Source organism: Vulpes vulpes, chromosome 5, assembly GCF_048418805.1.
Source record: "Vulpes vulpes isolate BD-2025 chromosome 5, VulVul3, whole genome shotgun sequence".
Classification (NCBI taxonomy): Eukaryota; Metazoa; Chordata; class Mammalia; order Carnivora; family Canidae; genus Vulpes; species Vulpes vulpes.
In genome coordinates this window covers 93,036,581-93,060,292 of record NC_132784.1, presented here as the reverse complement: position 1 = coordinate 93,060,292, position 23,712 = coordinate 93,036,581, and the positions used below count along the sequence as shown (strand labels likewise).

General features: G+C 52.5%; 1 protein-coding gene across 1 annotated transcript; it reads left to right on the top strand.

Annotated features, from left to right (window-relative positions):
- The first annotated feature begins 3,456 nt into the window (after positions 1 to 3,456).
- On the top strand, positions 3,457 to 21,960 carry NUAK2 (NUAK family kinase 2). Its single transcript, XM_025991390.2, has 7 exons — positions 3,457 to 3,772; positions 13,058 to 13,178; positions 15,970 to 16,121; positions 16,478 to 16,543; positions 18,441 to 18,560; positions 19,009 to 19,141; positions 19,801 to 21,960. The coding sequence occupies exons 1-7, from the start codon at positions 3,527 to 3,529 to the stop codon at positions 20,856 to 20,858; spliced, it is 1,896 nt and encodes a 631-aa protein (XP_025847175.2). The 5' UTR covers positions 3,457 to 3,526; the 3' UTR covers positions 20,859 to 21,960.
- Positions 21,961 to 23,712: the final 1,752 nt, after the last annotated feature.

Below are 23,712 nucleotides of genomic sequence, written 5' to 3'. Positions count from 1 at the left end.
CATAATCAGATTCCCTGTCAGGAATTCTCACTCTGCTGTGACAGACCAAGTCGCCCTTTAAAGAATCTGAGAGTTGAGTTTCGGCAATGAAGCTCACTTCCGAGTCACAAGGTGTTCTGGCTCTGTCTGACTCTATGTCTGCTTCCTTTGCCCATCTCTGTGGACAGACAGCAGCCAGGTCCACTCACCACTACTGTCTCATGGTCCCTCAGGGGCCACCAGGCTGCACCTGGCTGGAACAGGGCAGATTTCTTTTCTCTGGGCTCTTTGATCATGCATGGCTGGCCCTCTATGTAGGGATTCACATTCTGATCAAAGGAAGCTAAAGTGAGGTGGGGAAGGCCCAGGAGACACAAGAGATCGACCCCCCATAGCCAGGGCCAGTTCAGGTGGTGATGGAGGGAAATCAATTCACTTTAGTCCTTTTTTTTTTTTTTTAATTAAGATTTTATTTCTTTATTCATGAGAGAGAGAGAGAGAGAGGCAGAGACACAAGCAGAAGGAGAAGCAGGCTCCATGCAGGGAGCCCGATGCGGGACTCTATCCAGGGTCTCCGGGATCAGGCCCTGGGCTGAAGGCGGCGCTAAACCGCTGAGCCACCTGGGCTGCCCTCACTTTAGTCTTTGAATTCCATTGCCTAAACATTCCTTTGGTTCACAAGCATCTACTTTTTTTTAGATTTTATTTATTTATTTAAGAGAGAGGGAGAAAGCAGGAATGGGAGGAGGGGGAGAGGAAGAAGCAGGTTCCTTGCTGAGCAGGGAGCCCAATGCGGGGCTCAATTCCAGGACTCTGGGATCATGACCTGAGCCAAAGGCAGACGCTTCACCAACTGAGCCACCCAGGTGGCCCTCACAAGCATCTACTGAGCACCTTTTCTGTGCCTAGCAATGCACTAGCAGTATAGGGGGTATCTGGAAGAATTTATAGGAGTCTAGATTGAGCCCGAAAGGGAATCTTATGCTCATCTGTATAATTCTTTCATCTTATTTACGAGGAGATGTTGATTCATCTGGCTGTCTCCTATCCTTCAGGTCCCAGGCTAAAAGGCTCTGTCTGCTGGAAGCTGCCCCTGACTGACCTCCTCCTACTGGGCCTAGGGGCTCCCTCCTGTTATATAGCCGGAGGGCATTCCATTCCCCCATCTTAAAGAGGTCTTCCTTTGTCTAGGATTTGCTAATTTTTTTCTCACTACACTGAGAATTCTCTGAGGGCAGAGACCATGCCCACCTCATCACCATCATGTATATCCATAGGCCTAGCACCTAGAGGGCACCAGTATTTCCAGAGTGAGTAAGTGATGGGTAAAAGGCCACAGAACTGGTTGGTGTCAGCAGAACTAGAAATCAGGGCCCTGTGCTTGCTCTAATACTACCTATGCTTCATCTTAAAAACCCTATTCCATCTGGATGGCCTCAGCTAGCTGGGCCCCAGGACAGATGCAGATCTCAGGGGAGAAAGGAAACAGCTGGTCAAGGGAACTGTTACCTGGGCCTCATTCTATTTTGGCAGATGACTCAGAGCAAGGAGGGAGGCTGGTAGAGAGAAGAGCACCAAATTGGCTACCTCCTGTGGCCCTCCAGATCTGGGAAAGGGAGGTTGGTTTCCTGCCTAAGTAGATCCTCTCCAGCTACAAAAGAAGCATTCTCCATCCCTAACTCACATTAGACAGGATCAAAGCATCAGTGGAAGTAGGAAAGTGGGCAGACACTAAATACAAAATCCAGTCACTGGGGATGGAGTCCTTCTTGATCTTCAGCATGCTCTGAATATACACCAGGAGAGCCAATCCTTCAGGGGTGGGGTGGGGGCCTGAATCCCAGATCTGTCAGTTTCTCACCAGTTGTACGGCCTTTGACAAAATAAGACCCACTTCAAAAAATTGGATTAGCATGAAGATTCAAGGAGAAATGTGGGCAGCCCAGGTGGCTCAGGGGTTTAGCGCCGCCTTCAGCCCAGGGCGTGATCCTAGAGACCCAGGATTGAGTCCCACGTCAGGCTCCCTGCATAGAGCCTGCTTTTCTCTCTGCCTGTGTCTCTGCCACCCCCCTCTGTGTGTCTCTCATGAATAAATAAATAAAAAATTTTTTAAAAAAGGAGAAATGTCTCTTTCTCCCTAGTATACTTCACATTTAGAGGAAGGAGGAGAGCCTACGGATATTCTCATTTCATTCTCAATGACACTCAGAACCGGGCGGATTTTAGACCTAGTGCTCCAGGCCTTACATACCAAGCCAAACCTCATGACTTACCACCAGCCCTCCTGGTTCTGAAATCACTTACCACCAGCCCTCCTGGTTCTGAAATCACAGGGAGAAAAGCTTTGAATGGACAGCTATATACAGATTTAGGGAACACAAGTGAAATAATAGGAGAGTGTAATGTGTTTTTTTTTTTTTTTTAATTTTATTTACTTATTCATGAGAGACACAGAGAGCGAGAGAGAGAGAGAGAGAGAGACAGACACAGGCAGGGGGAGAAACAGGCTCCTCCATGCAGGGAGCCTGACGTGGGACTCGATCCTGGGTCTTCAAGATCACACCCCGGGCTGAAGGCAGTGCTAAACCACTGAGCCACCCGGGCTGCCCTGCCATGTGTTTTCTAATGAATGAATATTTTCCTTTGTCTTGCTCCACCTCCTTCCAATACTTCACAAATTCCACTACATCCTGAGGGGCCACTCAATCCTAGAAGCCTTCTTTGATGAAGAGGTAAGACTTGGGCAGCCCAAGTGGCTCAGCAGTTTAGCACCGCCTGCAGCCCAGGGTGTGATCCTGGAGACCAGGGATCGAGTCCCACCCACCTGGGGCTCCTTGCATGGAGCCTGCTCCTCCCTCTGCCTCTGTTTCTCTCTCTCTCTGTCTCTCATGAATAAATGAATAAATAAATAAAATCTTTTTTTTTTTAAGAAGAACTTTCCAGGACCACGTTTCTGGGATCCAGTTAAGATAGTTCTAACTGAAAACAGGTGCACTCAGAACCCTAGGACAGCTCTCCGCGAGCCCTCCCACCTGGCTGGCATCTGCCTCCTCCATCCCACTCCATTCCCCCTCGCCCCCATTGTGGTCTGAAAGAAGCGCTCAAGTGACTTCATAGATTTTGGCTGCAGAGATGCAAATCAGTCCGGATGCAGAAATACTTTGGTGACCTCTAGTTCTGTCATATTGCCCCCCCATAACAGGGGACACAGTACACTGGAAGGACAACAGGTGGCTCTCACCAGGACAGATGCGCTCGGAGGCAGGGCCCCTCAAAGGTTCCGGACCTCAGCAGTAGCCAAGCAGCCAAGCAGCCTCCACTGGTGTCTCCTACGCGGGAGTCTTGTTCCCCTGGGGCCCGGGGTCGCGGGCCCGCGACAGCTTCTCGGGGCGGGCGAGGGGAGGAGTCGGGGCTCGGCGGCGAGCCGGCCAATGGGCGCGCGGGGGCGTGGCCAGCCCGGCTCGGGGCGTTCATAACTCCCGGGCGGCGGCTCTGCCCCGGGCCCGAGCGCCAGCTCTCCCGCGCGGCCGCTCCCCCTCCGCGCGCCATGGAGCCGCTGGCCTGCCCCCGGCGCCCCGGCCCCGCTCCCTCGGCCGCCTCCGCGCTGGCCGCCGGGCTTGCCCGGCCCCTGGTCGACGGGCTCATCAAGTCGCCCAAGCCCCAGATGAAGAAGCAGGCGGTCAAGCGGCACCACCACAAGCACAACCTGCGCCACCGCTACGAGTTCCTCGAGACCCTGGGCAAGGGCACCTACGGGAAGGTGAAGAAGGCGCGGGAGAGCTCGGGGCGCTTGGTAAGCGCGGCTCGGGCCGTGGGGGATGCAGCTGGGCCGGGGCTAGGGCCCCCCGGGGGGCTGGTGCCAGCAGTCAGCCTCGGCCCACCCCGGGTGATGGGGCCGGCGGCGGGACATGCAGCGCCCCGAGCCCCAGCACTAGCCGGCACGCGATGACTGCCGGCTCGGGGGGCGCACGCTTGGGGCCGGGTGCCGAGAGGACGCGTAGTGGCCTGTCTGGAGATGACAGGACTCCCCACAGAAGAGGAGACTCAAGTTGAATTTTGCTCGGAGCCTGCCGTCCCAAAGAGTGGAACGGGAAGAGAAAGTAGAAGGTGCCTGATCTTAGGATGCGTTTAGTAAATGGGTGTGTGCTTGGATGGACGTGCGAGGTCCAGTTCCTCAATTCCGGTCTCATAACCTGGCAGTCCAGCCTGCTCTGAGTATCTGCACGGCCGCGGGGGATGGAGATGGGCTTGACACTTAGGTCCTTTCCAGCTCTAAAATTGGCTCCAAGTTCCATTAGGATGCGGTTTTTATTCTAGGAAACGTGAAACCAGGATCTAGTGCAAAGTCTACCGTGTCCCAAGATACCTTTGGGTTTGGGACCTTTTCAGAAACATGTCTAGTTAATGTGGGGGGGGGGGGGGGCGGGAGATGGTAGTAATGATAGTGGTAGTGGTAGGAATCTGTGAGACCTTGAGCAATTTATTTTATCTCTATACTCAGTTTCCCTTTCTGCAGAACTGAAAAAAAAAAAAAAAAAAAACAACCTACAGCCCCCCTCCCAAGCTGCTATGAGGATTGAATAAGATATAAATGTGAATTTTTTTTAAAACATTTTTTTTATTTATTCATGAGAGACACAAGCAGAGGCTGAAGCAGGCTCCACGCAGGGAGCCCGATGTGAGACTCGATCCCGGGTCTCCAGGATCACGCCCTGAGCCAAAGGCAGGCGCTAAACCACTGAGCCGACTGGGCTGCCCTATAAGTGTGAATTTAAATTGATCCCGATACGTAGAAGCTGCAGTGAGAACCCCTATTTATATCTGGAAAGGCAAACCCTGAAAAGGTAGCAAGTTTGCCAAAAGTTAGTTAACAGATATGCAGTTCATGTCCATAGGAATCACCTAGGGAGCTTCTTTTGAAATACATGTTCTCCGGCTCCACATCCAGAGGATTTTATTCTACAGGTCTAGGATGGCGCCAGATAACCTGCATTTTAATAAGCTTTTTAGGGCAGATGCTCTAGGGACTGTTTTGCCAAATTCAGTCAAGTGCTGTTTAGGAGACGTGCTTGTGTATATTTGTGTGTGTGTCCATGGTTTACCGCTGTGGGAGCGGTCGCCTCCCCTGATTGTTCACTTTTGCAGTCAGTAACTGGTTTGAAATTCAAGAGATCATTTCATTGGTGAAGGAGTGTGGATGCTGGAGAAAGGGACTGGATTATGGCTCATCAACAGGGCCGAGTATGTTTTTCCTGCTAAGGCCTGGCACTGTCCCCAGCTGTCTGCTGCCAGGTTACAGCCATGGGGCAATCATGTACTTCCTGGCTTTCCTTTCTTTCTCTTTCTATAAAGTGTGAGGGCCCAGTGAGCCTCCAGGCTTGAGACCACTGGGCTCTGGCTTTGTTAGGGCTTAGCTGCAAAATAGCATGTGTCTCTTGGAGGACATACTGGGTTGCGGGGCTGGGGTGGTCCAGAAACTGGGAAACTGAGATTGAAGCTGAGATCCCATCAGACTCTTGACCTGGGTCACTGTGTGTTTGTGTGTGTGTGTGTGTGTGTGTAAGAGAGAGAAAGATCTCATTGATTCTGAAGTGAGATAAAGTAGCTTTCAGTTTTCAAACCTCAGTGGCTGTAGGCAGGGATTCCAGCTCTTATTACATCAGAACAGAGAGAATTCAGAAGGTACTCCCTGGCCTCCTGCCTCTCGCTGTGTGCAGGGAGCCAAGGTCAGTAGGCATGGGGCTTGCCCCAAACCACCCTGATCCACAGACTACCCTGTACCTCTGCTGAGAACTTTCTCAGTGTCTTTTTCCTCCTTGGAGAGTAGCTGCCTGCTGGGCTCATGGTTTCTCGGTTCTGGAGAGGACTCCTCTTCCTTACCCCACCCCCACTCCTGCCTCTTCACTGTCCTCCCTTAAGAGAGGCTGACCGGGTACCCCAGGATCCTCTGTAAGGGAGAGGGGTGTGAGGATGGCCCATGACATCCCTCCAAAGGAACTGAGGTTGTTGGTAGGGGCTAGATGCAGATGAAAGCCCCCTTTGGGGGGCTCCCATCCCAATATCCTCTCTACCTCTCTAGTACATTTCTGCTTCCCAAACTGCCTACATGAGATTAGCAGGAGCCAGATGGGACTGTCCGAAGGGAGGGGCACGTGGGCAGACTAATGGCTACTCCAGGAGGGCATCAAAGGAAAAACAAATATTTGCTCTGGATCTTCTGGTCTCTCCGAGTACATTCCTGGGATCCAAATGACATTTCCTCTTGTGACTTTCCCAGCTCCCCAGACAACCTCTCCTCTCAAAAGAAAAACACCTGCTGGGGTCCCTGGGATGGTAGAGTCCACCAAAGCCTTTGGGACAATCTGTATGGCTATCTTCTCTCCAAGTGGTGCTGTGAGCAGCATTAGGGGAGTCCAAGTGGATAGTGATCTGCTTCTGTGTCTTCTATATGTCGGACTGCTGCATGGGATGTGGAAACATTTGAACATGACCAAGATGGTCTGATCCCTTCACTGACAGATGGGAAAACTGAGGCTCAGAGAGAGGATAGGACTTGTCCTGTGGCTGGTTAGTGGCATGCCTGCCATGTAGGCTCCTGACTTGACCACCCCAGGCTGTGGATGACCAATACTGAGTCTTGGACTGGGAGTTGGCCATGAGCTGAGCCCAGGCTTGCCTCTGTGTGCTTTGTCATTCCAACAACTAGCACAGGCTGCCTTTCCCAAAGCTCCAGGCAGTGCTGAGGGTGGGAAGAGTCACTGGGAACCAACTCCCACCCCCACACATGCTGACTATGTTGAGGGATCCTGGTTGGGTGAACTACACTACCTACATTCCTGGTTTTTACCTCGTCAGGAAGGCCGTGTAGCCCAGAGTCAGACAGTCAGGGTTCCAGTTCAGACTATTGCTTACCAGTTTTGTGACCTCTGTGTATCTCTGTTTCCTCCTATTTTGGTGAAGGAATTGGACCCGAAAGTGGGCATTATAATAATTCTTACCTTGTAGGGTTCTCGGAGGATCACATAAGATCGTATAGGTAAAGTACTCAGTACAGGAGTTATTGTGGTGTTATTACCCCAGCAAGACTGGTTTTGGCTCTAGGCCCTACCCTCTCCTGGGGTACCCCATTCTGGGTCTGTGCTGCCCTGAGGAAGAGAATGGGTTGTGCTGAGCTTCCCTAAGCCAAACCATTTTGGTCTTTGCTTTTTTCAAAGTCCTAGTCTCTACTCTGGCTCCTGCTCCAGAGAAGGACTCCACCTGGCCAGCCACCAAAGGCCTCTTCTGCTTACGCTGCCCTCTCAGCCCTGACTACACCTGCCTGCTCAGCAGCAGGGAGGGAGGCTCCGGCTGCAGGCGACTCTTGTCCTTGGGCTGCGGCCAAACCACACAAGAGGGCTGGGCCAGGAAACTCTTTGCCCGGCAACCTGGCGAGTGGGCAGGAGCAGGGCTAGGAGGGGGCGGGCACAGCATGAGGTTTAAGGGAAGCAGCTCAGGCTTCCCCTCCTTCCCGGCGCCCATTCCTGCTCCCTGCCTGGGTCTCTGGTGGGCCTGGTGGGATGGTGCGCCGCCCGCAGACCCATCCCCCATCCCCACTTGGCCCAGGATAGCCTAGGCCAGCCGAATCTCTCCATTATCTAAATGGGTCATCCTCCAGCTCCTTGCCCCGCCTCCCAGATGGCAGCTGCTCCGTGAAAGGCCAGAGAGGAGTCAAGGATCTTGGCTCCAACTCCTGGTGATAGCTATGACCAGAGATGCCCAGCTGGCACCCTGTCTCCTGGGACCTGAAACCAGTACCTCTAGATCTTCTTTTTTTTAAGACCCTCTGCTGTCCTCTCCTGAGTCGGGATTATTCCTGATCTGAGTTCCTGCAGGGAGGCAGCGTTTAGGCAATTGAGCCCCAACACTCATCTCCCCGATGCATTTGTGTATCGCTAAGTGGGACAGGGTGGCTGGTGGTACTGCACAGCCTGGCCCAAAGCAGAGGGTGAGGCATTCCCCTGGGCAGAGGTGGGAGGCAGGGAGTTGGAGGCAGGGCAAGGCATCTGCAAGAACTTTTGTCTTCTGAGATGGCAGCTTCTGCAGGCAACACCCTTCCATCTTGGTTCTGCCTTGGTGTGTCAGGGAGCCTTAGAGGTCAGTGTACCTTTCTGGAGTTCTTCAGTATTTTCCATTTGCAAAATGGGATGGGGAATTAGTCCTGCTGTCTTTGCAAAATGAGCCAGCATCTATAGGACTTTTACCCAAGCAGGTTAACATAGACGTAGCACAGCACCTCCAAACAAGCCCACTACAACGATCTTTGGCCAGCACATTCCTGGCATAGTAGCCAGTGACCCACTTCTGAAGAAGCTCAGTAGAAAATGCTAGAGTTTGGAAGGGAGCTTAGGGACCTGGTGTATAAATTCGTGAATGGTTCCTTTCTTTCTGACCTTTGCACAAACCTTTCTCTCTGCTTATAATGCCCTTTGTGCTCCTCCCAGCTTACCCCCTTTGGCTTGGCAAGCCCTACTCATCCTTCAAGATCTAAACTGAAGTTTTCTCCCAGAGATGGTTTTCCCTGCTCCCACAGGCAAAGAGCGCTCTCATCAGCACTCCTGGAGTGCCTGGGCAGGCAGGCACCTCCGCTGTCCTGTTCATCGCACTAGACTAAGGCAGATTTAATTGCCAGTCTTCTTAGCTGACAGAGGACCTTGGTGCCGGACTATCCATTCTTTGTCTAAATCTCCAACACCAAGCACATAGTAGGTGTTCAGCAGATATTTGAAGAATTAATGCCCTTTTACTTTTCAGATGAGGGCATTAAAACTAGCCACAGCAGTTATCCAGATCGTTTAAGTGGCTGGTCATGAGTTGCATGGTTCCATAGGGACAAATAAGAAGCAAATACCTGGCTCTTGACACCCATGCCACTGATCCAGCATTCACATTTACATTCTCACAAAATTGTTGCGCCTGCGTGTCCTGTTCCCACCGAGAAGTAGTAATATAACATATTACTTAAACCTGGTTACTTTGGAAATATAAAAGGGGCTCTATTTTTTTAATTGGGATGAGCTTTATTTTTTTTTTTTTTAAGATTTTATTTTTTTGGCGCCTGGGTGGCTCAATGTTTGAGCATCTGCCTTTGGCTCAGGTCATGGTCCTGGGGTCCTGGGATCAAGTCCTGCATCAGGCTCCCTGCAGGGAGCCTGCTTCTCCCTCTGCTTATGTCTCTGCCTCTCTTGGTACGCAGTGTCTCTCATGAATAAATGGATAAAATCTTTTTAAAAAATATTTTATTTATTTTAGAAATAGCACAAGTAGGGGGAGGGGCAGAGGGAGAGAGAATCTCAAGCAGACTCCCTGTTGAGCAGGAAGCCTATCAAGGGGCTTGATCTCATGACCCCTGAGATCATGATCTGAGCCAAAATCTAGAGTCAGATGCTTAACTGACTGAGCCACCCAGGCACCCCTAAAGGGGGCTCTATTAATAATTATACCAAGATTGTTTCTAGACATGTGGCCTTCCTACCTCTGGTGATCTATTCGATAATTGTTACCCTTCACCTTGGCTCTAGTTAACATAGTTTAATTCTAGAGAATGGTTGCCCAACTAACTTGCAGATGAGAACAAAGTTTCCCTCAAATTAGTCCTTGTAACTGAGGTTGGCTCTCCACCCATACCTGAGAAGAAGGGCAGAAAATCTTATCTGGGCACTCATCCCATCAGTCAGGGGATCAGCCCGATGACTTAGCCAATTACTTTTTCGTGATTGTGTTCACCAGTAAGCAGTTCTTGAATGCTTTCTGTATGCTGAGCTGCTTCTAGGCCTGAGCTCTTTCTGCATTTTCTTTACTTTGACACACTGGCCAGTAGATGGCTAAGGGCAGGAATAGGCTGGGGTTCAGTGGCCCAGCCCCACCAGGGCAGTGACACATAGTTCTTCTTGTATGTCACCTGCTTAGAGACTAGTGGAGGCCTAATGACATAACTTGTTTCCTTCATAGGAAGTGCCAGCCAACTGTTATTTCCTAGGACCTAATGTGGATAACTTGAGGTAGGGAGGATGTTGGGTTTGGGGAGGGTCCTTGACCTAGCCCCCTGAGGCCAGAATGTGAGCTTTCAGGAAGAGGGAATCGTTCACTGAGGATTAACAATCCTGACATGGAATCCTAGGCTTCTAGAGTTGAAAGAAATGAATCTCGGGGTTCAACTTAATGTACTCTCTACCCACCTAGGGACTCCTAGCATTGCTCAGAGCTCCTTTTTCGGAACCTTATTTCTTTTGGACTTTGTTAGACTCTCCCCTAAGCCTGTGATGCTTCATCTCCTCATTGTATAGGTTTGTGTGTACGCAGTGGTAATATGCCTAGTTTTTGCATATATGTGCATCTTAAGCTCTCACTATTTCTGTTCCATCATCATCTGGGTCTATGATTTATATATGATCTTTTTTTTTTTTTTTTTTTTTTTTTTTTTTTTTACTATTAACACAATGCTTGTGGCCTTTTATCTGAAGAGCTCATAGGACTTTATCTATTGTCTGATTTTTAAAACAAAGGATTTTAGAAAAGTACGACTCCATAAAATCTCCCCTTCGAGGAGAGAAAGGGGTGTGGAGACAGGAGTACGCAAGATTGCAAGATTGATGCTGCAAGTAGAATCCTTGTAGCTGGAGAAGGATTCAAGCCCTTTCCTCCCCATCCCCCTCCACTCCCCCAGCCCCAGACTGCCCCCCACCCCCAACGCCCCCCCTGGTCCTCAGATTCTAAGCCAGGGATTTTTCTGTTTAGCTCATCAGGGTGGTTTGGAGCAGAAGGGCAGGCGGGTCATGAAGAAATCCCCTGAGGTGCAGGCCTCTCCCCATCCTGTCCCCTGCAGCTGCAGTGTGGGCCTCTCCAGCATCTTGGGGAGGAGGCTCCATGGTGACAGGTCACTCCTGCTGCCTTTGTCCCCCCTGCCCTGCTCCAGGAGGGCACAGGAGCCGGGCCTCCCCTCTTTCAAGGATGCAGCTCCAGGGGCGGAGCGGGGCGGAGGGCACGCCATCACCGCCCGTTGCCGGGGTGACCGGGCCCAGCCATTGTGAGCAGCTCCCCTTATGGGATTAAGGCTGTTCCGCATTCTTGTCCGGTGGGGAGCGCAGGCCTGCGTGGCGCGGTCCCTGTGAGCCGGAAGCCATTGTCTGCCTCCAGAGCCCTGTGAAAGGGTGGATTAGAGGCCCCTCCCCTGGAGCTGTGGTCCCCCCTCTTTGAACCTTGAGGAGAGGCAAACCCTCCTGGGAAACTGTGTGAAGAGTTGATCTCAGTCTGGGCCTTCAGATTCTTTTACCATGTATCCACCTCCCCTGAAGAGGAAATCTTGAATCTACCATTCGTGTCCTTGGACAGGACTGGTCAGGGACTGGCTGGCCCTGCAGCACCCTGCCCACCCCGCCCACTCCTCAGAGCCCCCCATCCCCTCACTTGTATGGCTCATCCAGGGCATCGGAGCAGGAAAGTACCTCACATCTCTTCCTTAAGCCTGTTTTTGCACAGAAAAGACAATCGAGGCTCCAGGAGGGGGTGGGACTTGCTCCTGGGGACAGTGACAGAGTCCAGAGGAGGAGGACCCAGGTTCCCCAACTCCCCCAGGCTGTGTATTCTGCACATGCCCGAAAGGCCCATGTCCCTCTCTAATTTCTCCTGAGTGGGATGGGGCCGAGAAAGCACTGGGGCTCCTGGGGTCTGAGAGTTCTTTTTACTGGTGGTGACATCTTGACAAGTTTTTCATTTCCTGTTGCCTCACCCCACCCTTCCTGAACCCACTGCACTTCCCCCCGCCCCCCCTGCCCCCCCCACCTACCTTCCCCTCCCCCTAGGCTAGATTCTTATATCGTGTTTTCACCTTTGCAGCCAACCAGGCTTTGAAGGCTTTGAAAGCCCCAAGGACTCTGTCTGGTTGTTTGTTTGTTGCTAGGAGAGGGACATTCCTTACCTAGACTGAAAGACTGGTGTTGGTTTTTGTTTCATAATTTTGTTGTATGGTAAAAATATATACAATATATAATTCATCACTTTAACTATTTTATTTTATTTTTAAAGATTTTATTTATTCATTCATGAGAGACACACAGAGAGAGGCAGAGACATAGGCAGAGGGAGAAGCAGGATCCCTGCGGGGACTCAATCCCAGAACCCCAAGACCACACCCTGAGCCTAAGGCAGATGCTCTACCACTGAGCCACTCAGGCATCCCTAACCATTTTAAACATACAGTTCAGTGACGAACAGTGACGTATTAGGTACATTCACAATGTGGTGATTTCCAAAATCTTTTCATCAGCCTGCACAGAAGCTCAGCACACCTAGACAATGGCTCCGCACCCTGCCACCCCCATGTCCACCACCCTCCACCCTGGGAGTCGCTGTTCTACTTTCTGTCCTGTGCCTATCTGGGGTACCTCCTATAAGGAGAACCGCACATCCATACTTGTGTGTCTGGCTTATTTCCCTCAGCGTGATGCTTGCAAAGTTCATTCATGTTAGTGCCGGTTGGACCATGACAACTTTGAGCAGGTCATCAAACCTCAGAGGGTACTGGTTTTCTCACTTCTCAGTGAGGATGGGGAAACTTTCTGGGCCTACGTGTCAGGGTGGTTGGGAGGCCGATGTGTTTACTGTTGCAGCAGTGCTTATTCGGTGCCCACTGCGTGCCAGGCACTATGGGTGGCATCAGGGATCCCATGCTGAGCAAACCAGGCCGACCCTTGTCCTCTTGCTGTAGAATGGCAAGTTTGCTTTGTAAGTCATAAAGCATTGGCCTCACAAATGCAGGTTGTACCTTCCTGGTTCATCTGTGTACTCTAAGTAAGGTCAGTGGCCCATAGTCCTTCCTGCTGTGTAGACTGTGCCTGACCTGAGTGAGCATCTTCTCTAGAGATGGTGCTCTCCATCCTCTTGGTCACCTACCCTGGGGAGGGACAGACTGGTTTCTCTGGGTGCACACTGTGGACTTTGTAGCAGCCGCAGGTGGCTGGGCTCCAAACTCCCAGAGTATCCTTAAGGATGCCTTCACCTGCTAGACCTTTCTCTCCTCATCTCCTGCATTCTCTGTTCCCAGGTGGCCATAAAGTCAATCCGGAAAGACAAAATCAAAGATGAGCAAGACCTGATGCACATCCGGCGAGAGATAGAGATCATGTCGTCACTCAACCATCCCCACATCATTGCCATCCACGAAGGTATAGAGGCAGGGCATTCGAAGCAGAGAAAGAGAGAGAGAGAGAGAGTGTAGGAGCAGTCAGAATACAAGTGAAAAGGATACAGGCTTTAGAGTTAGACAAAAGGATTTGAAACTTAGCTATAAGACTTTGGGCAACTAATTTAACTAGGCTCCGGGTAGGCCTCAGTTCCTCATTTGCAAAATGGCACAATCTCACCTCCGTCATAGGGCAGTTGCAAAGATCAAATTAAATGTCATGGAGTATCCAGCTCATGGAGAAACCGAACGGACGGTAGGCTTTCTTGTTGTCATTGTTAGGTTTTCTATAATTGAACACTACCCTCCCCACCGCAGTGAGATCCTCAGCATTCTGGGGGAGGTTGGCACATAGAGACCTGCACCTGTCTCAGGTGCATGGATGATCTTCATAGGTCCCAAGAGCCAGGCCTCCTACAGTCTGATCTGTACACTGAATCATTCCTGCCATGGGGCTGGCTCCTACCTTTCCTTACCTTTCTTAGGCTCTTGTTGCTCTGACATCGGTGCTGGCTTCCCACCCCCATCTGCCCTGTTCCCTGTGACCCAGACAACAAAGTGAGCAAGAGAGGGTGACAAGGGGAAGTGGGGGAGCACTCTCCCACACACATCTGTCTGCTCCCAGCCTTTACATAATACCAGTTAGATGGGAAACAGGGGTAGCAGTAGCAGCAAGAGGGAGGGAAGGAGGCCTGTGGCTCTGCCCTCTGTCTGAATATTCCTGGTGGGAAGGAAAAGAGAAGTCTTTCTTGGGTTCTGTCCACAGGAAGACTAAGGGCAGAGCCAGTGATGTGGCCCTGTGGCCTGAGCCTATCCCGTAAGAAGCCCAGGCAGGTGGCTGAGAAGGCTAATTGTATCTCTGGGTTTCCCCCAGGGAAGAGTGGGTGATGACAGAGGATTGGCTAAGCCAGGTTGAGCTTGGTGATTGGGCAGATAGAGAGACGGTGTGAATTCTCCCCCACACCCATACCTCCAGCTACGTCTGGGAACTGAGTCTTGAAGCTTAGGCTGTGGATTCTCCTGCACCTCAGATTCCACAGTTGTAGGGGCGTCACGGTTCCTATGTGACCAGCAGCACCACCTCCCCATCATCCCTAGCCTGCCAGTCATCAGGAGATACGGATTGGGGGGCCAGGGGCGGGGGGGGGACTCTAGTTTTAGGAACACAACAGCTCTCCAGAGTGTACTCTGGCCAGCTGACCTCCAGTGTCATGGCACAAAGGTGACATGTGCCCTACAGACATCTGGAGGGCCACAGGTATAGGATCTCACCTGGGGGGATCCCTGGGTGGTGCAGTGGTTTGGTGCCTGCCTTTGGCTCAGGGCGCGATCCTGGAGACCCAGGATCGAATCCCACGTCGGGCTCCCGGTGCATGGAGCCTGCTTCTCCCTCTGCCTGTGTCTCTGCCTCTTTCTCTCTCTCTCTCTCTCTCTCTCTCTGTGTGACTATCATAAGTAAATAAAAATTAAAAAAAATATAAAAATGAAAATAAAGGATCTCACCTGGGTATCCCCCAAGGAGACTGGGCCACCATGTGTCAAGGCACTGCTTGTGTAGGAGAGAAAAGAGCACTGTCCTCCTGGCCATGTATCCAATAGCCTGGCACCTGGGATTCCTCCGGGGAGAAGCCTCCTCTCTCAGCTCCTTCTCCCAGGCTAGATAGCAATAGCTCTGGGGCTGGCTGAGCAAGCCCAACTCCTAGGACTCCTTTGACACAAAGATGCAATGTCATGGATGTACGTGTCCTGACACACACACAAAGCCAGAGGCCCAGTTTGATGAACTAGTCCTTCCCTAGCTTTCCAGGCGGCTAGAGCCAGGACAAAGCCTGAATGGCACATGAGCTGGGATGGGCTCATTGCCAGGAAGCCAAAGATGCTGAGGGTAGTAGATCTCTATCTCAGCTTTCCATGGTACTGTATAGTTTACAAACCACATTCATCTACCTTTATCCCTCTACTGATCCTTCAGGCAAACATTATTATGGACACTATTTCCAAATCTGTACACCGAGGATGCTGATCATAAATATACCAGTGGGCTCCACTTATGAGAACTTGCTGGTGTGTCAGCCTCTATACCAGCTTGCTTAGCCAGCCCCAGAGCTATCACTGACTTTTATCTATTTCTTACCCAGCCCTGCTGGGTCAGTGCCCATTATATTCCACTCTGATGTATCCGGAAGAGATTTGCCCACAGTCACAAGGCATAAAAGTACCAGATTCCGAACCAGAGAACCTGAATTGTCATTTTTGCCCATCCACTGATGTCCCTGCCTTCCTGGGAATTTGCAGGCTGGTTTTAAGAATTCTCAAAAGGCTGGGGCACCTGGTGGCTCACCGGTTAAGCATCTGATTCTTGATTTCGGCTCAGGTCATGATCTCAGGGTCATAAGATCGAGTCCCGTGTCAGGCTCTTCACTCAGCATGGAGTCTGCTTGTTCCTCCTCCTTCACTCCTCTCCCTGTTCCTGTGTACATGTGCTCACTCACTCTCTCTCTGAAATAGATAGAGAGATAGAATCCTCAAAAGCCTGAACTTTCAAAGAGAGGGAGGATAAGCCAGTTCCCTTGGCCTTACCTCATGGCTTCTGGAAGATGATGGGAGCCTCACAAGCCCTTTCCCTGACATTACTTGCCAACTGACCCATCCCATTAGCAGATGTCCCTGCAGCAAGGTCCTGTCTGATTTGGGGCCAAGGAGGAGTGTGTGACCCCCGGAGGGGAGCAGTGTACTCTGGAAGGGCCTGACATTCCCACCTGGTTCTGCCCCAGTGTTTGAGAATAGCAGCAAGATTGTGATCGTCATGGAGTACGCCAGCCGGGGTGACCTGTATGACTACATCAGCGAGCGGCAGCGGCTCAGTGAGCAGGACGCCCGCCATTTCTTCCGACAGATCGTCTCTGCTGTGCGCTACTGCCACCAGGTGAGTGCCCTCCTGCCCAGCCCTGTTCTGAGGGGTGGTCCCACGGGCTCTGGGACTCCTAGCACCAGAGAGATTCCGTGACCTGTCCAGGATCCCCTAGGGAGACCAAGCAGAGGCAAAACTCAATCTGGACTCTGGGCCTTGTGGGTGTTGGTGTCTCTGGCTGTGGCTCCTAGGGGTGGAAGGCCCCATGATCTGTCGCACTCTGTTCTGATGAAATGGGTATTCCCAGCCTTCCCATGTTCCCCCAACTTGGCCCCTTTTGTGTTCATCTCACTTTCCAGACTAGGCCTTCATGTCCTCCTGTCCCTCTTGGTGACCTCCCCCTGATGCCCTTTCCTTGTTCTCTCTTTCAGAATGGGATTGTCCACCGAGATCTCAAGCTAGAGAACATCCTCTTAGATGCCAATGGAAATATTAAGGTGAGCCTCGCTTCTTATTTCCCACAACTCCCTACCCCACCACAGCCTTTCTGCCCTGTTTCCTAGCCAAGTGCTTATCTTTAAGTGCTTAGGAGATTCCAAAAGGGTTGAGCAAAGGCTCAGACTTAAATGTTGGTACCAATAGGGAACTGAGCCATCATCCTTTCCAGACCTTGTTTTTATGGATGAAAAACTGCGACCTCAAGATAAGAGGTGGCTTACCCAAGGTCCAATGGCAAGGGAGTGGTTGAGTCTAGGCTATAACCAAGGAGTGCCGATTCCCCAGCCATTGCTCTTGACATCACAGGTTGACAGGAATCCAGATCTAGGGTCAGCTCCTGCACACAACCTTGGGACTGGCAGGGAGAGAGGGCCATGGCCTGAGTTCTCCCCACCTGCCCACATGCACATAGGTGCACATTAATCTGCCACCATTTGGTAGTTCCTTGGCACTTTTCCCCATAGACCAAGCACCCCAGCACCAGCTTTCTGCCTCCCACAGCAGAATTCCCATGCCTAAGCAGTGAAGCTTAGGTCTACGAGATGTATGCTGATGGGATAAACTCAGATCTCAGGGCTGGAAGCAGGAGAAACAACCAGGGCTGGCCCCTGCAGGTGCCGGGAGGACTCTGACCCTATACTCGGACACTCCTCAGAATCTTCCTGAACCCAGCACACAGTCCCTTCCCTTGAGTGGCCCTTGAACTCATGCTCTGAAGCACGCTAGCACTGAGTTAATTCCCTTTACCTGGCCAATTCCCAGAGCAGGTGGGGCTTTCTTTGATGCTAAGCAGGGGGAGGGTAGGGGAGCCAGAGCCAGGAAACTCACATAACCAGACAGGCACGAACTTTCCCATCTGAAACAATAATCTGTCTCTTTATGAGCTTCAAATGGTAACTGCTTGATAAGAGGCCATAAAACCATAAACGAAGGAGCCCAGGGTTTCATAAACATCCCTTCTCCACCCTGGACACACATGACCCTCTGCTGGGGGTGAAGAGGCAGGGAGCAGTAGGGCATTGGCCTTTGCTTCCATCTGAGGATAATTAGGGGAAAGGGTCTCTCTGGGGAGTGAGAAGATAGGCTTAGGGCCTCTCAAGCCCTTAGTATCAGATGGGTCAGGGGGTCCTGAAAGAAGTTTCCTTCTTCTGGGCTCTAACCACAGCCCTGATCTTTGTTCTGACTTCACTATTGCTTCTTAGCTATACTGGGGTGACCCCAGATTTCTGCCCAGCTATGGGCAGAGATGAGCCCTTTGCTAGGAAGGGCAGGCCAAACCTTGCACAATCATCAGTAATGGGACTGGCTTGTTTCTGAGGGCCATAGTGTTGGCATGAGAGGTCAATTCTCTCCTTATGTCTGCTAGACCCTTCCTTCAGTCACTAAGTGTCTACTGAGTCCAATCCCTGGGTCACACCTGTGCTAAGAGCTGCAGCAGGGGTGGGAGCAGAAGGAGGTGAGCACGAGGACTTACTGACATGGTAATATGAGGAGGGAGAACTGATGAGCAGAGCCTATAGCCAGCCTTTGGAAACTGGAGGACTTTGTGGGAAAAGGAGGTCTCATGGAATGTGGGCTTGCCGGGTCAGGAGGATGCTTTTAGGCAGGAGAATGCATCCCTGGAGAGGGGCCCAGCATGAGCAGAGGGGCCTGGGGAACAATGAGGACCCTGGAGCCTGCACACACCTGGGCAGTCCTCACTGACCCAACCTCTGAAAGGCTCACTCTTGCAGGGCCTGAGCTGTGTTGTCAGTGCCACGGGGGGTGGGGGTCATGACGCTCTTTCCTCCTGTGAGGGCCTGGGTTCCCCTTGGATCTGGAGGGGGGTTTGCTGAGAGCTGCAGAACAATCCAGGCCTCGGCATAACCCCTGCCTGTGTTTGACCCAATTCTACAGATCGCAGACTTCGGCCTCTCCAACCTCTACCACCAGGGCAAGTTCCTGCAGACGTTCTGCGGGAGCCCCCTGTACGCCTCGCCGGAGATTGTCAATGGGAAGCCCTACACAGGCCCAGAGGTGCGTGTCTGCTCTCCACCCACAGTCTGCCTCCACCACCAGCTATGGTTCTAGATTTTCTCAGAGAGGTGGGCTAGTTTTCCAGTTATTGCCTTTTCCAGAGCACAAAACTCAGCCACCACCCTTCACACAAAAGTAGTGACTTGCCAGGTCCTAGCAAGTTAAGTCATCCTAAGGAAGGGATGCCCTAAGGAAGGGATGACCTCAGCGCTGCTCTGTTTGTGGCTGCCCCTCCTCCAGGGCAATGAACAACACCTCTCCTCATGGACTTCAGTCTCTTTTATAGTTCGGCCTCTTTGCTCCTGGGTCCTAGAGGGAGGTGGTCCTCAGATGGCTCCTGAGTTCACCAGCGTATACCTCTTTCTTCTCTGGTGTTGTTGGAAGCCCCTCCAGCCTGTGGCATTCAGGAATCCGTGCTGACCATCCTTCTCTCTCCCTCCCTTGCTAGGTGGACAGCTGGTCCTTGGGGGTCCTCCTGTACATCCTGGTGCATGGCACCATGCCCTTTGACGGGCAGGACCATAAGACACTCGTGAGACAGATCAGCAATGGGTCCTACCGGGAGCCACCTAAACCCTCTGGTGAGTGAGCAGTGTGGGTGCTTTGTCCTCCCCCCCCCTTGTGTCCTTCCCTCATTCCTGAGATGGGAACCAACCAGGAGCAGGGATGGGAAGAGCGCTACCCCCTCCTGCTATGCCCCCTGTCTCCAGGATCTGTGACCTCCGAGAGGGGAAGTGGGATCCCTTCCCTCCGGTTTGGGTATGGGCATGCTGCTTCATACTTGGGAAGTGTTTCTGATGGTTTACCTTGGATCTTTGCTGCAGTAACCTCATTCCCTAGTGCTTTAGGGCTCATCCTTAGAAGTCTCTTCCTCCTTTCAGATTGGGTGGAGAAGGCAGGAAGAAGGGTGTGAGAACCTTGGCTACTCTAGAGCACAGTGCCTGCCCTCAGGGTTACATTTCAGTAAAGAGAAGAATACACTAACTTGCAGCAAGACTAAGGAAGGGGCCCTGTCCCAAGTGGCTGAGGGATGGAGAAGAAACAGGCAGTCAATCCCAGAAAGCTGGAGGCCGTGGGGAGCCAGCCTGGCTGTGGCCCGTGCAGAACCCAGAAGGGACTGGACGTGTCTGACACAGGGGTGTACAGCCCTAGCCCAGCTCAGGGTGAACTGGTGAGAGGGCCTGCAGGGTGCCTGTTCTCCAGGCTACCAATCTGAAGCACCCCCGTCTTTCTCTTCCAGATGCCTGTGGCCTGATCCGGTGGCTATTAATGGTGAACCCCACCCGCCGGGCCACCCTGGAGGATGTGGCCAGCCACTGGTGGGTAAACTGGGGCTATGCCACCCGTGTGGGGGAGCACGAGGCTCCGCTCGAAGGAGGGCCCCCTGGCAGCGACTCCGGCCGGGCCTCCGTGGCCGACTGGCTCCGGCGGTCCTCCCGGCCTCTCCTGGAGAACGGGGCCAAGGTCTGCAGCTTCTTTAAGCAGCACACGCCCGGAGCGAGCACCACCCCCGGACTGGAGCGCCAGCATTCACTGAAGAAGTCCCGCAAAGAGAATGACATGGCCCAGTCTCTCCAAGGGGACCCAGCTGACGACCCCTCCATTCGCCCTGGCAGGGGCAACCTCAAGCTGCCAAAGAGCATCCTCAAGAAGAAGGCACCAACTGTGGAAGGGGCAAGGGGAGACCCTGAGCCTGGCCCAGGCCCCATGGACCCAGGACAGGCTGCCCCCCTGCTCCCCAAGAAGGGCATCCTCAAGAAGCCTCGGCAGCGGGAATCTGGCTACTACTCCTCTCCTGAACCCAGTGAGTCTGGGGAGCTCCTGGACGCAGGAGATGTGTTCATGAGTGCGGACTCCGAGGAGCAGAAGCCCCCCCAAGTCTCGGGGCTGCCCCTCCATCGCAAAGGCATCCTCAAACACAATGGCAAGTTCTCCTGCACAGCCCTGGAGCTCCCGACCCCCTCCACCTTCGGCTCCCTGGATGAACTCGCCTCCCCTCACCCGCTGGCCCGGGCCAGCCACCCCTCAGGAGCTATGAGTGAGGACAGCATCCTGTCTTCTGAGTCCTTCGACCAGCTGGACTTGCCCCAACGGCTCCCTGAGCCTGTGCTGCGGGGCTGTGTGTCCGTGGACAACCTTATGGGGCTTGAGGAGCCCCCAGCAGAGGGCCCTGGAAGCAGGGGCCTGAGGCGCTGGTGGAGGGAGTCCCTGGGGGATAGCTGCTTTTCCCTGACAGACTGCCAGGAGGTGACGGAGGCCTACCGCCAAGCCCTGGGGGTCAGCTCAAAGCTCAGCTGAGGGGGGAGGGGGCACTGCCCCACCCCAGGCAGGTTCTAAAATGCAGCTGGCTGCACCCTGAGGGGAGACTGCCACCAGCCCCACCTCCCAGTGGGAGACCAGCCTTCTGGCCAAGAAGACTGAGGTGGTTTGCCGTTGAACCCTAGAGAGGGCTGGATGGGCAGTGGACAAATAAAGCACATGGAAGGTTCCAGGTCTTCTACCCTGTGAAACAGAGAAGATAGTAAAGGGGAAGCTAGCAGAGAGAGAGTGGAGGGGAAGGCCTGGGGCCTGTTCAGATTACCCCCTTCCTTGTTCACACAAGGGCCACAGAGGTCAGGAAAGAGCGTCCTCTCTGTGCCAGTCTCCTTTCTTGCAGTAAGTTTTGTGCATGGTGACTTCCTGCCAAGGCGAGGATGGAAGATCTTCATGTACAGGTCCCATCCCCACCTACCATTAGAACTGGAATGCAGCACCCCCAGTGTGCCTGGGGTGTCCTGGGAGTGGTCTCCTCCCGGATACCCTTCCTTCTTTATCTCAAAGGTTGTGTTCTCTTACTGTTGTCTCCTCAAAGGTTCTCTCCCCTTTCCCATCCTTCAAACCTGGCCCAAGCCTCCTGGACTCGCTGCTAGGAATCTAAAAGACTTGAAAAGGCTCAGGCTGCTGCTAATGAACTTCATCTCACCTGGCCCAGATTCCCCTGGAGCTCACCTTGGACCTCGAAGATGCTAAACTTCTCTGGCCTCCAAGCTGTTCCTGCTACTGAGAATGGATAGTTCTACTGCCCGGGCTTTTAGGACCCTGGAATGCCGTTATTTATTTTTTATGTGTTCAGCTCTCTGTCTTTAAAAAAGTGAATCTAGCTGTTTTCAATAATGTGAATACTATGTTCTGGAATATCCACTGTGACGTCTACATTTTGTGAACAGGGAGATCTTTTGCAATGATTCCCTACCGATCAGGGAAAGGGGGAGTGGGTATCAATCCACATGTCCCACTGCAGTCAAGAGGGCATGTCTCTGGCTCCCTGGCTCGGTGCCCTGACTCTGTCTATCTGATGGTCCCTTGTCCTTTGCGGTTCCAAAAAGAACCGCTCCATTAAAACCAGAACTGTGACTGGAAATTGGCCTCTGTTCTGCTCGGGCAGGTGGGGTCAGGGTTTTGAGCCTTCTCTTAACCCACACTCCCCCTGAGCTGTCATAAGTGGGACTTGGAGCACCTGCTCCTTAAAAACAAAACACAACTACAACAATAAACCCAGCTCTTGGCTCCCAAAGGCTCCCGTGCTAGAGCCAGGGGCAGTTCTGGCCCGTTAAGCACACAGGTGGGAGAGCCCCATGGAGTTTCCCAGTTTGCTCTTCAGCCTTTAGCACAAAAGCAGAGCTGGGTTTAGTGTATTATACGGCCCAGCCCCTGCCCTCCCTCATCTCCCACCCCTCCCCCAGCCATCTCTGTCCCCTGCAGCTTGAAGACAGCCCCCCTGCCTTTCTTCTCTCCCGCCAAAGAAATCCCCTTTCTCCCATTGCTGGGCAGCTGCTACCCCTTTGGGCCCTCACCACCCGCCTCCTCCAGGAAGTAAAAAATGTTTGGAATGCCTCCCCCCCACCCTCCCGCCCCATAAACCAGCCGTCTCAGCCCCCTGCGGAGCATTCCCCAAACGCCAGCTTCATTGAGAAACTCCCAGGCTCCGAAGGCCAGGATGAAAGGGAGGATGAGGACAAAGTGCAGGCCGGCAGCCGGCTGGCTCCGGCTCAGAGCTGGCTCCCTCCCCACCGCCCTCCCCGCAGCTGGCACCAGTGCACCGCCCCCCCGCAGCTCAGCCCTAGTCCCGGCCAGCTCCTCGGCACACCTGCCCTCCTGCCGGCGGTCCATGCCTGCCGGGGTAGAGCATCTGGTCCTTCGCTCCTCCCTGCATCTAGGGCGTCAGGTGCAGTCTCAGACTATGGGAAAGAAGTGAGAGCAAACAAGAAGTTGCATAGGCTGCAACTGGGGTATTTCAGAGGTCCAGAAAAATAGGGAGGGTCTTTATCCTTAAAAAGCATAGAATTCCACCAGAGAGCTGGCTGTGCGCACTTATCCATTCAACTCTAGAGTCAAGCCTATTGTGTGCTAAGCTCTGTGGAAGACTAAGCGAGTTGCTCTGTTCCCAGGCCACACTTAAGATCTGAGCCTCAAGGGGTGCCTGGGTGGCTCAGTTGATTGAGCGTTAGACTCTTGATCTTGGCTCAGGTCTTGATCTCACCGTCATGAGTTCGACCGGGGCCTTGGGTTCTGTGCTGGGCATGGAGCCTACTTAAAAAAAAAAAAAAAAAAAAAAAAATCTTAGCCTCAAGGAGGTTTCAGACTGGCTGGTAAGCTGGCATGCATAAAAATACATAAAATTAAAAAGAGAAATTGTTGTCAGTTCAGGTAATGTTGAAAGGGAGTTTGGATAACAGAAGAGCATTGCATTGTAAGATAATAGCGGGGTTTATTAAGTACTTCTGCATCAAGCACTTTATATGTGTTGCTTAACGCTCATGAGAGTGTCATTAATTTGGTACCATTTTATCATTCTCCTGTTACAGAAGAGATGGAGACTCAAAAACATAGCCAAGCAACTTGCCTGGCTAGCAAGTGGAAAAACCAGAACCCAAAGCCAGTCTTTGAAAGGCCAAATCTTAGCAGGGGTGGGGGCGCTCATTGAAACTCAACGGAGTTCGGAGGAAGAATATCTGTGACTGGAACTGCGAATACTTACTGAGCATCTATTGTGCACCAGGCTTTTTCCCAGGTGCAAGGAATCTAGCAATTCCCTGGGCCTGAAATGCCTTCCCCTGGTCTCCACAAGCCCCAAAAGGAACCAGAAAAAGAATGGGTGGGAGTGGGGAGAAGC

Bases quoted from the DNA above. Each gene is read 5' to 3' on its own strand.
- NUAK2 (XM_025991390.2), top strand. From the start codon at position 3,527: ATGGAGCCGCTGGCCTGCCCCCGGCGCCCCGGCCCCGCTCCCTCGGCC. The intron at 3,773-13,057 runs GTAAGCGCGGCT...CTCTGTTCCCAG, and splicing joins GGGAGAGCTCGGGGCGCTTG to GTGGCCATAAAGTCAATCCG. The intron at 16,544-18,440 runs GTGAGCCTCGCT...CCAATTCTACAG, and splicing joins ATGCCAATGGAAATATTAAG to ATCGCAGACTTCGGCCTCTC.